This window comes from Peromyscus maniculatus, chromosome 6 (assembly GCF_049852395.1).
Source record: "Peromyscus maniculatus bairdii isolate BWxNUB_F1_BW_parent chromosome 6, HU_Pman_BW_mat_3.1, whole genome shotgun sequence".
NCBI lineage: Eukaryota > Metazoa > Chordata > Mammalia > Rodentia > Cricetidae > Peromyscus > Peromyscus maniculatus.
In genome coordinates, this window is record NC_134857.1 from 84347356 (window position 1) to 84362044 (window position 14689).

Below are 14689 nucleotides of genomic sequence, written 5' to 3' on the forward strand. Positions count from 1 at the left end.
AGGAGGACAGTTATTTTGGGCATGGAGATGGTTCTGTTGGTAAGATGCGTGCCTCATAAGCATGGGGCCTGAATTTAATCCCCAGAATCCATGTTAAAAAGAAAAAGCTAGGCATGGTGGCACATCTTTGCGATGCCAGCAACAGGGAGGCAGAGACAGGTGGGTTTCTGGGACTCTCTGGTCACACATGCAAGCATACATACACAGAGGGAAAGGGATGGAGGGAGGGAAGGAGGAAGGGGAAGAGAGGAGAGAGAGAGAGAGAGAGAGAGGGAGAGAGAGAGGGAGGGAGGGAGGGAGGGAGGGAGAGAGAGACTCAGTTTTTAAATTTTTTAAAAAGACTTATTTATGTGTATAAGTGTTTTGTTCATATGTGTGTCTTTGCACCATGTGTGTGCCTGCAGATGTCATAAAAGAGTATCAGGTCCCTTGGAACTAGAGTTAGGAGCTGCCATGTGGGTGCTGGGAATCCAACTTCCATCCTCTGCAAGAACAAGTACTCTTAGCCATTGTGCCATCTCTCCAGCCTGGTTCTTAAGTGCCATGGTTACTTAATCCTCATTTGGCATATGGAGTTTTATCTTAAGTGGGGTTGACATGTCTGGAGACAGATTTTAGCAGAGGGACCTCTAAAAGGCAGGAGCAGTGAAGAGTCTGATTTTGAGAATGCAGGAGCATATTTGAATGTCATCTTCATAGGTGAGCATAGTTAGATGGTGGTGGTTTTGCTGTGTTTGACCAGGCAATTGGGGTCATGGAAAAAGTTTCATATTTCTGTTTGTTCTGCTAGGGTATCTCTGCTTTTCTCTTCCTGGTTATTTTTGAACATATTGGCTGAGCCCTGGACAAAACAAGCTCTTTTGTCAAGCTCACAGTGTCTCAAAAGGCTTAGCCAGGCCAGCTGGGCAGGTCCTCAGGGTGTATGTCCAGGAATCACTCACCACATAGCATATCTAAGTTGAATAGTCAAGTGTTTTGCTAATAGCTACTTAGAATTTATTTAAAGTCCTGCTTTGCCAGGTGTATTAGGAGTCTCTAAAGGAACAGAACTGATAGTGTGCATACATAATACATGCATATATATGTATATTTGTACATGTAGATATATGTGTGTATACATGTATGTATATGTATATTCATGTATATGTATGTATGTATATATACACACATATATGTTACATAGGGGATTTATTAGGCTGGCTTACAGGCTGTGGTCTGAGGAGTTCATCAGTGACTTGTCTTATGACAGAAAGACTGAGAATCTAGTGGTTGTTTGGTCCACATGGCTGGATGTCTCAGCAGTCCCTGATTGGTGCTGGAATCTAAGGAAGACTGGAGAGCTTTCTGGTCTTCCATCTGTGTTGGAATCCTGAAGAAGTTGGATTTAAGAGCAGGTGCAGCAATAGGGTGGATGGATTTGACGTGAGAGTGAAGAGTAGGCAAAAGGTAAAGCTCCCCTTCCACGTCCTTTGACTTAGGCTGCCACCAGATGGTGTGGCCCAGACTTAGGGTGAGTCCTCCTGCTTCAGATCCTCTAAGAAAAGCCCTCACAGGAGGGCACAGCAGCTTGGGTTTTACTTGATTCCACATGTGATCAAGCTGACAACTAAGTTTAGTCAGTCATCATCCACAGTCATTGGCGTTTGGCATTTAAGCATTAAGATGCATTATCATGTTTATTATATAAAGCCTTGGAAATTAATAAATACATGATGGTCAACTTAAAAAAGCCTGCCAGCCCTTGCAGAATGACTTGTTTTAATATAACTTTTAAATATATGTATTTTCCCTTTTTTGTTTTCCTTTAAAGGGTTCTAGGTCCGGTGTGAGTGTTGGCTCTCGGAGCCTTAACTTGTCAAGAAGAGACTCAGAAAGCACCCGCCATGACTCAGAGACCGAGGATATGTTATGGGATGACCTTCTCCATGGCCCAGAGTGCCGGTCATCTGTCACCAGTGACAGTGAGGGGACTCATGTAAACACCCTTCATTCAGGGACCAAACGTGACCCCAAAGAAGATGTTTTTCAGCAGGTACATGAGGACAGTGATTAAAATAGTGTGCTAGTTAATGTGTCTGCCAACTTGACAAAAACTGCAGTCACCTATGAAGAGGGAACCTCAGTTGTGGAATTGCCTCTATCGGATTGGTCTGTGGGCAAGTCTGGGGGACATTTTCTTGATTGCTTATTGATGTGGGGGGGGGGTACTGTGAACTGTGCCATTCCTGGGCTGGTAGGACTGGGCTATGTAAGAAAGGTATCTGAGCAAGCCAGGAAGTAGCATTCCTGTGTGGTTTCTGCTTTAGTTCTTACCATGAATCCCTGCTCTGACCTCCCTCGGTGATGGACTGTGACCTGGGAGTTGTAAGATGAGATAAACTCTTTCCTTCCTAAGTTGCTTTTTGTCAGTATTTTACCATGGCAACAGAAACAGAACTAGAGCAGATAGCTGATACTTACATTTGTCAGCCACTGTACCATGTTTTTGAACTTTGCAGCAGTCTTAAAAGGGTTCTATTGTCACCCCCAGTTTAGAGATGGGGAAATGGAGCATAACTCATAAGAGAGGATGTTGAGAACTTGAGAAAACTCTTCAGTAGCCTTGGCCTGAATTCTCTTCATAATACTTGCTCGTTTTCCTTCAGATGATCTCTACTGTTCCTTTTCTCTGAGTGGCATTGTTTGACTGGTACTCTGTTTTATGATTTATTGAATTTCATATTTCATAAAAATTGTACAGAAATGATATTGCTTGCTTCTCTGCTAAGCACAAATCAAGTGACACTTTGGATCTCAGGTTTGATTTTAGTCTAGAATCACAGATTCCTTAGAAGACACTTGACTCATTCTACCTCTGTAGAATTTATTTTTAACCATGTGTCATGTGCTGAAATAGTTTTAGGAGACTGTGAAGAAGCTAGTGTGATGCACGGCCAGAGTGTGGCAGTGCTCCTCTGCTGCAGCCCCAGAACTTGTGCGTGTATGGCCACAGTGATGGTGGTAGACAGATTAGCAGTCGGTTCTCGGTGCAGTCTCGTGGATGGCTAATAATCCCTCTTCAGTTTTTATGCTGTTGTCTGACTCTTTCCAAACTGCCTCTAAGTTGCCTTGAAAGTAGCAGTGAGTATGGTTTTGTTTTTGTTTTTCCTTCTCCTTTTCATTGACTTGCCAATGAAGACATGGAAAGGTTTGGCATTTATGTTTGGACGGCTGGGGAGCAGTCATTTGTTTACTTGTTCTAACACAGCTTTATCCCTTACCTGGTGGCACATGTGCTCTGTAACTCAGCTGACCTCCTGCTGGTGTTTGAAGCACCAGCCCACATGTGCCTCTGGACACACAGTGTCTTTGTCTGGGAAGTACCTTTGCTCTGTGACTTATCCTTTTCATTTTCCAGACAGGTCTTGATTGAAGTGCTGGGCTCCTTTTGGAATCCTTTTCCTGTGCACTCCTCAAGTCTACTCTCCTTCCCTTAGAATGCTGTCCAGTGACTTTAATTCTGTCTCCTTTAGTAGTCTCTAAGCTACTAGATAGCAAGGCCATGTGTCCTTTTGCCCTGTAGCTCAGGATAGCCTGACATTTGCTATGTAGCCCAGTTTGGCCTCAAGCTTTCTATCCTGCTTCTTTGGCCTCCTGAGCACTAAGATTACAGGCATGTGCTACTGCAGTGTGTCCTGTCTTCAAGCATGGTCTGCAGCAGGCACTTCATAAGTATTTACTGGATATAGTAAATGCATCAGTAAAATCAGTAAATGCTCATCATCTTTTTGTGGTAGAAAAAGAACCCATCCATATGTGCTCCCTTTCTAGCAGATACCTACTATGTGCTCCTGTTCTAGAAGTTTCACTTTAGTCTGTGGGCACAATGATACAGATGATACGCTTTCTGATTTCAGAGCAAAATCGGGCTCAAGGGTGTGGTGAGGACCAGTTGGAGAAAAGGTTCCTGAAGTGATAACTGTCAATGAGACAGTCTCAGCCGAGGAGGGTGGGGACTGTTGTCATGGTGACCATCACTTCTGTCTTTGGGCCATTATGCTTTTCCCTATCCTAAAGACCCCAGAACATCCCAGTTGTTTGTATGGCCTCTAAGGCTCTAGGCCTCTTTCCATCCCCACTTCCTGCTACTCCCAGTGCAGTCAGTGGCTCTAGAGGTGCTTACTTAATACCGTGTCAGCACATATGTGCCCTTCATACCTTTGGAGAGGCAGTGACCTTGCACAGCCTGGATCCTAGCTCTCTAGACGAGACCACCACACAAGTAGTTCTTGGAGTGATAGGTTTTGAGATAGAGAATGAATGTATGATGAAACTGAACACTGGATTCTGGGAGCTGGATAGAAGGAGAGAAGAACTAACAGAGGAAAGATGGAGTGGATGGAAACTGTTTTCTACCTTTTCTTCCTAGAATCATTTATTCTGGCTTCAGAATTCAAGTCCTGCCTCTGAGCGAGTTAGTGCAATAATCTGGGAAGGAAACGAGTGTAAAAAGATGGACATGTCTGTGTTGGAGATAAGCGGTATCATCATGAGCAGGGTAAGAGCGCATGCGTCTGTATTCTTGAAAAAAGCACTCAGAATGGGCTGTTCAGTAATTTATTTAACATTGTTGGCTGGTTTTATGTCCACTTGACCCAAGCTAGAGACATCTGAGAGAAGGGAACCTCCATTAAGAAAATGCTCCCAGAAGATCCTGGAAATGCTGGAGGGCATTTTCTTAGTGATCAGTGGGGGAGGGCCCAGCTTATGGAGGGTGGGTGCCATTCCTGGGATGGTGGGCCTGGGTTCTGTAAGAAAGCAGGATGAGCAAGCCATGGAGAGCAAGCCAGTAAGCCGCACCCCTCCATGGCCTCTGCATCAGCTCCTGCCTCCAGGTTCCTGCCCTGTTTGAGTTCCTATCCCAACTTCCTTCAGTGATGGACTATTACTTGGAAGTATAAGGGGAAGTATAAACCCTTACCTCCCCAACTTGCTTTTGGTCATGGTCATTATTTCATCACAGCAATAGTAACCCTAATTAAGACAACTTGTAACTTCAGTTTGGAGACAGATTTTGAAGTAGTCTTTCGTTGGAGGACTTTACAGTTTGTACCATTAGATGCTCAGGTTTGCTCCGCAGTCATTCCTTACTGACTGAAATCGAGTTTGTGGCTAGGCATGAGTGTTCACATCATCCTCTCTTTGGTACTGGAGATTGAAACCAGGGCCTCTCATGTGCTTTGCTCTAACGCCAGGCCAAGTCTTTCTGTCATCTTACAGATGACAAAATAGAATTTGATGAATACTTTTGGTAAATCCCTTTCCCTATGTAGTACTGATGGAGATTTTAAATTGGGTTGTAGGTCAATGCGTACCAGCAAGGAGTCGGCTATCAGATGCTGGGGAACGCCGTCACCATTGGCTTAGCATTTTTCCCATTTTTATATCGACTTTTCCGAGAGAAGAGTTTTGATCAACTAAAGTCCATCTCAGCAGAGGAGGTCCTAACCCTCTTCTGTGGGGCACCGCCTGTCACACCTGTTGTTATTTTGTCTATAATTAATTTTTTTGAAAGATTGTGTCTTACCTGGATGTTTTTCTTCATGATGTGTGTGGCAGAGAGAACATACAAGCAGGTGAGTGGACGGACAGGCAGCCCTTGCCCCCTCTGCCTCTACTTGGCACTCCACTGAGTCATTTTGGTCCTTTGACTTGGAGACTTGTACATTTAATGTTCATACCGTTGACTATTTGAAAAACATGCTACGATCTGAAACCTTTAAAAATATTTAAATGTTCAGTTCTTTTAATTTCATATAGTATAATATACTTTGATCAACTCACCCGTTACCCTCTCTTATCTGCCGGACCCCCTTTTCTTCTCACCAACTCTCCTTTCTATTTTTATGTTTTTTATAAAATGTCCTGAGTTTTATTAGGTTGTTTGCATGAGTGTGGGTGTGGAGTTATTAACTAGAGCGGGACAACTCAGTGGTCACAGCACAGATGACACCCGTCCGTCCCTGGGCTCCATCTTGCTCTGGTCCTATGTAGCCAGAGTGCAGTAGCCACGGCATCTGAAATTTTGCTGAAGCCTGCATGTAGAAACAAGTGGTATATGTTGCTGACTGCTCAGCATCAGGACCTTGTATTTTATTCATAGCATATGTAGTGTCAAAGTCATAATATTTTTGTAAAAAATGGCCAAGTAAAGAAATGAACTGAAATCTGGTTAGTTATGGATTGAGGAGTTCCTGTATTGGAAATGTGCACAGGAATATATCTGAATGGAAATACAAGGAGTCAGCTAGAATTGTGTATAAACATTAGGGGTTGTGAAAGTTAAGGATTCATTAAAAGTTCCAAAGAATATTCCTTGCATGCATTGAGAACGTGCCGAGTTTGGAAGAAGTGCTTCATTGTGGGATAGGCTTTGAAGTGAACACTGCTATCCTAGGGAGCCACTGGATGAGAATTTTGATTTTGTTTAACACTTGAAATAAATCCCAGGAATACTATTGATGGCTATTGAACATGCACCCAGACATTTTACTTTGTGATTTTTTTCAATCTCCTTTAGAGATTTTTATTTGCAAAACTCTTCAGCCATATTACTTCTGCCAGGAAAGCCAGGAAATATGAAATACCTCATTTTAGACTCAAAAAGGTGGAGAACATTAAAATATGGTTATCGCTGCGCTCCTATCTGAAGGTGAGCTGTTTTGATTAACTCTGGAATGTTTGCAGTGCTATGGAAAACGTGTGCATTGATGATTCTGGCCACAGTTCAGCTAAGTATGGCTAAGTATTCGGGGATTTGTTACTGGCTCACAAGTCAGCAGCTGACAGACTTGCTGAATGCCATGTGAGAAATGGTATACGGAAAAGATAGTAGTGGTATCTAAGTGAAGGAAGAGGAAGAAAAAGAACTGCTGCCTAGCACAGAGCTAAGGATCACATGCTTTTCTGATTGGGAAAGATCCTAACTGAAAATACGGTAATGAATCAACCTCTTAATTTGGCAAACATTACTTTTAGTGTTTTAGGTTGATGCCTGAAATATGTTAAAATGCTATGTCAGAAATTTCTCGTGTGCATTTATTTTCACATGGATGTAGTACAACTCAAAGTGAATGGTGTGAGGGCTGTTGCTGTCGACTGTGTCCTAAAAGTTAACATGTGTCTTGCTCTACAGAGGCGGGGTCCACAGCGCTCAGTGGATGTGGTTGTGTCGTCTGTCTTCTTGCTGACACTCTCGATTGCTTTCATTTGTTGTGCACAGGTAAAGGTTTCGGGTCTATTTTAATGGAAGGTAGAATTCTATGCAGTGCCCACTTCGTTCTAGAGCAGGCTGCTGTGTGCTCAAGTATATGTTTTAAATGTGTCTAAATTCCTTTTGATATTTTGGATACCTGCCATTATTTTTTTTTTAACTTTTTGAAGTAGGAATGTTGAAGTCCTTGAAAACTTTTAGATGATTTTAAATTGGTTGAGTTGGCATTTTTTTTTCTTTCATTTTTCTTTATTATGGAATTTTGTATTCACTCTGCATACCACCCACAGATCCCCTCTCCTCCCTCCTCCCACCCCCTAGACCTATTGGGGAAAATTATAAAGGCCACTCCACATAGTTAAAAGGAAGATTTATTTAGTGGATGACTTACAAATGAAGGAATAGATAGGTTGCGGGGGTCTGGGGAAGGTGTATCGCAATCCAGCGGTGTTCTCTGGAGCTCTGCACAGTCAACCTACACCGTCCAGGGTCCAGGCACAGAGCGCGCACAGAGAGAGCGCTGGTCCATCCAGCTCTCGGGTCCCCAGGCGCCTCCCCTCGCCCCGCCTCGTAGGCGTGACAGTTGCCAGAGTCTCAATGGGGGTTGGAACTTCCAGATCCAAGCTGGAATGGCTACCCACTACACAGACCTCTCTCCCAAGCTACATCGCCACATCCCCCAAATCAAGGTCTACCTTGGGGAGTCAGCAGAGCCCAACACACTGAGCCTAGGCAGGTCCAAGCCCCTTCCCACTGCACCAAGGCTGCGCAAGACATCACACCACAGGCACCGGATTTCCAGAAGCCTGCCCATGCACCAGGAACAGATTCCGATCCCCCTGCCTGGGTGCCCCCTAGACAGTTTGAGCCAAACAACCGTCTTACATATCCAGAGGGCCTAGTTCAGTCCCATGGGGGCTCCACAGTCACTAGTCCACAGTTCATGGGGTTCCACTAGTGTGGCTGGTTATCTCTGCATGTCTTCCCATCATGATCTCGTCGTTCCCCTGCCTGCAGAATCCCTCCTGTTTCTCATCAGTTGGATTCCTGGAGCTCAGCCTGGTGCCTGGCTGTGGATCTCTGTATCTGCCTCCATCAGTCACTGGACAAAGGCTCTATGATGACTGTTAGGGTATTTAGTAGATTGGTTACCGGAGTAGACCAGTCCAGGCACTCTCTAGACCACAGCCAGCACTCCCAGGTGGGGTCATCCTTAATGGATTCCTAAGAGCCTCCCCAGCACCCTGCCTCTTCCTATTCCCATGATGTCCTCATCTATCATGGTATCTCCTTCCCTGCCCTCCCACTCTCTCCCTGTTCCAGCTTAACCCTCCCATTTCCCTATGTTCTCATCCCCTACTCCTCACCCTCTGCCACCCCCCACACCCAGTCCGCTCATGTAGAGCTCATCCACTTCTCCTTCACAGGGTCATCCATGTGTCCCTCCTAGGGTCTTTCCCTGTTAGCTAGCCTCTCTGGAGCTGTGGGTTGTAGTCTGGCCATCCCTTCTCTCACATCTAGTATCAACTTATAAGTCAGTACATACCATGTTTGTCGTTCTGAGTCTGGGTTACCTCACTCATGATGATACTTTCTAGTTCCATCCATTTGCCTTCGAATTTCATGATGTCACTGCTTTTTACTACTGTATATGTGCCACATTTTCTTTATCCATTCTTCAGTTGAGGGGCATCTAGGTTGTTTCCAGGTTCTGGCTATTACGAATAATGATGATATGAACATAGTTGAGCATGTGTCCTTGTGGTGAGATTGAGCATTCCTTGGGTATATGCCCAAGAGTGGTATAGCTGGGTCCTGAGGAAGACTTATTCTCAATTTTCTGAGAAGCTGGAGTTGGCAATTTTTGACTATAAAGCTGTCACACTGATAGTTGTAAGTAGTATTCCACCCACAATCTTCCTTCAACGTTGTTAGCTCTCACTTTCAGGGGGACTGACCTTTCTCACTCATTAGGTTTCGGTGTCCTTGTTTTTACCTGGTTGGCTATAATCCACTATCAGTTTGTTTTGCTATTCAAATTGTCCCACATTTATCTTCTTTTTTAAGCACTTTTATTCTTTCTGTATTATAAGAAGTTACAGGCTTATCACATATCTTCCCAGATGTTGAGTGGTAACTGCAGTGAGCAGAGAACAGACTCACCTGTTTTCAGTTCTTTAAAATGGGTAGAGGCCTCTTTTATTCGCTGGCATTGCTCCATTTTATTAAATCTTCTGTTAGCACTTTGGATTGTGTCTGCCGTTGCTGAGAGCAATGTTCCGTACATACTGGTTTTTCTAGGTATAGTCATTACATTGCTCAAGTCCTATATTCAGTTTGGGGTTGGTTTTTGTTCTTGGGGGAAGTGTGCTTAGATTCATGATTGTGGAGTTGTTTGTTGCTGGTGTTTGCTTTAAGCATTTTTGTTTCCTTGCTTGCTTGAGACACAGTCTCATTATGTAAGCAGTACAGCCTCCAGTGGTGGCAGATGTCTACAATCCCAGCAGTTGAGAGAGGCAGGCAGGAGGATGGGAGTTCAGAGAGGCCATTCTTAACAGAACCTGGGTTGTGGGGCTCCCAAGGTTGAAGTCTGGTCCTCTGGGTTAGTGGCAGGTAGCTTTGTTTGCTAAGCCATCTTGCCAGCCCCTGGTTACCTGTTTCTTATTCAACCTCATAGTCTTAGTCTTTTGTAGTACCCAACCTATTTAAATGTAAAGTAATTGCTGTAACTACAAATACTGTTTGCTTCCTGTTTGGTTCACCTGTTAATTTTTCTTTTCTGCTTTTGTTTATTGATTCACCAATATTCCATTTAGTCTTCTCTGTTTACTTCTACATTTATTTACTGTTGTCTGAGTAGTACCTCAGAAATTAGCTTAGTGAAGTCTAATTAAATGGTTGATTCAGTATAGTTGAATTTATAGCTTCCTTGGTAATGACAGGGTTTCTAAAAATTTATTTTGCCGGGCAGTGGTGGTGGTGGTGGTGGTGGTGGTGGTGGTGGTGGTGGTGGTGGTGGTGGTGGTGGTGGTGCACGCCTTTAATCCCAGCACTCAGGAGGCAGAGCCAGGCAGATCTCTCTGTGAGTACGAGGCCAGCCTGGTCTACAGAGTGAGATCCAGGACAGGCACCAAAACTACAGAGAGAAGCCCTGTCTCGAAAAACCAACCAACCAACCAACCAACCAACCAAACAAACAAACAAACAAACAAACAAAAAATTTATTTTATGTGTATGGGTGTTTTGCCTGCATATATGTCTGTGTGTCACATCTGGAGTCCCAAAGAGGGCATTGGATCCCCTGGAACTGGAATTACAGATACATGTGAGCTGCTCTGTGGTGTTAGGAACGGAACTGCTATCCTCTAGAAGAGCATCCAGTCAGTGCTTTTAACCAGTGAGCCATCTCTCTGCCCCTAATGACAAGGTCTCAGAACACTGGATTTCATTTACCCATTCTTCTTTGCCGTTATCTGTTATTTAAAATGTATCCATATTTAAGGCCCCACAGCTGTAATCATTAGTTTGTGCAGCTGGTGACTTGTCGGATGCCGCTGCACTCTCCACTGCTCCCTGCGTGTTTGTCTCTGGAACTGCTCCTGCCTGAATCACTTCCCTAGTGCTCCGTTAGTCCTGGTTTGCTGCACAGGAGTTCTTTCCCAGTTTGCTCATTTGAAATAGCTTTTTTTTCTTTTAGTGTTTTGAGACAGGGTCTCATGTCCTGTGTGGCCTCCAGTTTACTATGCAGACAAGGATGACCTTGAAATTCTGATCCTTCTGCCTCTACAAGTACTGGGATTACAGTTGGGTGCCCCCACTTCCAGCTCACTTTTATTTTTTGAAGGCTATTGTTTGGTGGGAAAGAATCCTAAGTTGGCAGCTAGTTGTTTTATTTTTTTTTCTTGTCTTTCTCTCTCTTCCCCCTTTTTTTTCAGTACTTATAGAATTCTGTTGTTCTTTTCTTTTTTTAAAAATTTATTTATTTTTATTTCATGTACTAATTAGTGTTTTGCCATGGATGTTGGGTCTCAGGAACTGGAGTTACAGACGGTTGTGAGCTGCCATGTGGGTGCTGGGAATTGAACCAGGGTCCTCTAGAAGAGTAGTCAGTGCTCTTAACCACTGAGCCATCTGTCCAACCCTCTTTTTTTTTTTTTGTCTTTGAGACAGGGTCTCATTATTTAGTCCTTGCTGGTCTGAGACTCTCTATGTAGACTAGGCTGGCTTTGAACTCACAGAGTTCCCACCTACCTCTGAATAAAGGCTTATGTCACCACACCTGACTCTGTTGTCTTTGGGTCTCCATATTTTGTCTTGAGAAGTTAGTTATTAGTCTTACCATTGCTTTTTTAAAAAATAAACTTCTGTCAAAAATCAGGTGTTCATAGGTGTATGGGTTAATGTCAGGGTCTTCCAATTCGATTCCACATGTCGGTTTTTATGCCAGTACCAAGCTGTTTTTATTACTATAGCTCTATAGTAGAGCCTGAGGTCAGGGATCGTGATGCCTCTAGAGGCAGCTTTATTGTGCAGCATTCTTTTAGCTAGCTAGCTAGCTAGATTTCTATTTTATCCTGGGTTTTTGTTTTTTCAAATGAAGTTGAGTATTGTTCTTTCTAGGTCTGTGAAGACTTGCCTCTACTGGATGTGTCTCCTCATGGGAGGCCTTGCCTTCTTGAGGGGAGGAGGCTGGGGTGCAGGACGAGGGAAGAGGGGAATCTTTGATTGGTGTGTAAAATGAATGGAAAATTTTCTTAATTAAAATTTTCTTAATTAAAAAACAGTAACCTTTTCCCCTGGCTTAAGAATCAGGGTGGCTTGTAGCCATTCAGCTGTGATTTGTGGGTGTGTATAAGGATCCTCTGTCTTAAAGCGCTGGGGAGCTGCTGCCGGTTGTGGCTTTCCTCATCCTGGTTATGGCTGATTGACCACGGTGACCTCAATCCAGACTTAGATAAAGAGCTTTGCTCTTTCAGAGTCAGAGTTAAGAGCCTGAGATATTGGTGACAGGTTTTGGAGAAGGGAGATCAGGAAGGTGCACTCCAGCCATGAGAATCATGACAAACCAAGGCTGGCATTAGTGGAAGCTCATGTGTTCCTGTGAGGCCATACAGTTAGTCAGGAGGGAAGGGAAGAATGTGGGTAGCTGCTTGGTGACTTCCTGCTTATTTTAAATCTGGATTTGGCTTAGTTCTCTGGATAGTTCTTCAAGAAATTATTCCAATTTCCTTGGACTTTCTTGAGTGAAGTTTTTTACTTTGAAGTCAGTAAATTTTATAGCAGTAAAGCTGTAAGACACACAGTAGGCACTCAATGCAGCTGTGTTGCCATGCTATTATCTGACTCGTGAAATGGCCTGGCCTGAGGGCCACTGCTGCTGGAGCTCGTTAGACAGATGCAGTTACCACTCAGTAGTGGCCCCAGGTGCCTGTGAACACACTGGGGATTCAAGGAACTGGAAGTTGGTCAGTTCTTACCTTGGCTCCTTGTAGACCCTTGCCATCTTTCATGAACAGGAAAAAAATCTTAGGACACTTGGAGAAATACATAATGGCTAAGTAAGTAAATAATACCTGGTGAATATTCCACTTTTCTCCTCTGAGTTTTAAAACTGTGGATTGCTGGTAATGTTTTAAAATTGACACAGGAATAGTTATGTGATGTTAAGACAACTACTGAGCTTTTTCTGGTCTTTCGATAGGTTCTTCAAGGCCACAAGACATTCCTGAATGATGCTTACAACTGGGAGTTCTTGATCTGGGAAACAGCACTGCTGCTGTTCTTGCTTCGCTTGGCCTCCCTGGGGTCAGAAACCAACAAGAAGTACAGCAACGTTTCCATCCTGCTCACTGAACAGGTGTTGATGGGGTCCTGTCAGCTTGGCCGGTGGTTACAGGTTCACACTGTGTGGTTGGTACTGAGGATGGAACTGACCCACTAGCTGTGACTGCATGTCACTTTTGCCACTTGAATTCTCTCTTTGACAGTATATAAAATGAGCCTAACACCTTTATCTCCTGCCGAGGGCTGGAAGGATGCAGAGCTAATGGCCTAGAAGTACTTCATTATACTATAAAGATATTGTTATTGGTAGGAAGGGACCATATGAACACTTACTAAGATTGACAGATGTTTCTTGTGAATGTGGAGTAATAATAATGCATTTTCTTTGTTAATTTTAATTTTAAATTCAAGTTTCCCATAAACATTAAGTAAAAATACTTGGGCCAGGCAGTGGTGGTACACACCTTTAATCCCAGCACTCAGGAGGCAGAGGCAGGCGGATCTCTGAGTTCGAGGCCAGCCTGGTCTACAGAGCCAGTTCCAGGATAGGCTCCAAAAGCTATACAGAGAAGCCCTGTCTCAAAAAACAAACAATAATTTGGGATAATTTGTTTTTGTTTTTTATTTTTTGGCCTCAGATTCATGGTGGATAATTCTTCCTTTAGAGGAAAAATTAGGAATTAGTAAGTTAAAAACAACTATTTTCTTTCCTCTCCGTAAATGTTTGATGATACTAGATGACTGGGGGGATACTGAGAGGAGTAAGAAGTCTTTGAATTCAAGGAATTTGAATGCTGATTATGTTACAATTAGTATTTTTCATTATTTTGATATTTAAATTGTTTAATCAGGAAATGTTTTATTTTTTTAATTAACAAAGAGGTGCTGTTAACAGTGGTTCTCAGCCTATGGGTCATGACCTCTTTGGGGGTTAAAGACCCTTTCACAGGGGTCCCCTAAGACTATCAAAACCACAGATATTTACATTATGATTCATAGTGGTAGCAGAAAATCAGTTATGAAGTAGCAGTGAAAATAGTTCCAACCATGACGAGCTGTATTAAGTGTCTTAAAGGGTTGTAGCATTAGGAGGTGAGGCCCACTGTGCTAAAGGATGGGAGAGGACATGACTCCAGGGTGCCGAATCCATAGATTCAAAGTGTGTTTAACTCGAGAATGTGATTTTTTTTCCTGTAAATTTACCTTACTCTCTTTCTTTTCTTTAGATTAATTTATATCTTAAAATGGAAAAAAAGCCAAATAAGAAAGAACAGCTCACTCTAGTAAACAATGTATTGAAGCTGTCCACCAAGTTGTTAAAGGTAAGTAATAGCTCACACTCTGACTACAGTGCAAATTAGTCAGCTTCTCAGCAAAACGGTAGATGAAGTCGGGCTGGGCTCCAGCCAGAACTGTTAGAAAGCTCCTGAAGCAAGGCTAAGGAGAGTGGCCCCATTCCCATGCTGGGCTGCCTGGTCAGAAAAAGAGTGTGTCTCTTCAGGTGGGCTTGAGAGATCACTGGCTTAGTCTCAGGGATACAGTTTGATCATGGAAAAGCAGACCTCTGTTGGCCAGTGGACAGGGGTTTGTCTGGGCGTTAGTTCTTAGCCCTGCTGAGTGGCCACCAGCATGGCCATACGTGCTGTCAATTCC

The 14689-nt window shown here is 43.5% G+C and overlaps 1 protein-coding gene across 7 annotated transcripts in view; it reads left to right on the plus strand.

The window, feature by feature from the left end:
- Nucleotides 1-14689, plus strand: part of Phtf1 (putative homeodomain transcription factor 1) — a 43403-nt gene that overhangs the window by 25790 nt on the left and 2924 nt on the right. For all 7 annotated transcript variants that reach the window (XM_015999226.3, XM_042279638.2, XM_006980808.4 and 4 more), the window contains 7 exons: nucleotides 1811-2032; nucleotides 4409-4537; nucleotides 5343-5615; nucleotides 6560-6691; nucleotides 7175-7261; nucleotides 12954-13109; nucleotides 14263-14358. In XM_015999226.3, coding sequence (XP_015854712.2) covers nucleotides 1811-2032; nucleotides 4409-4537; nucleotides 5343-5615; nucleotides 6560-6691; nucleotides 7175-7261; nucleotides 12954-13109; nucleotides 14263-14358 — 1095 coding nt within the window. The remainder of the gene's footprint in view (nucleotides 1-1810; nucleotides 2033-4408; nucleotides 4538-5342; nucleotides 5616-6559; nucleotides 6692-7174; nucleotides 7262-12953; nucleotides 13110-14262; nucleotides 14359-14689) is intronic.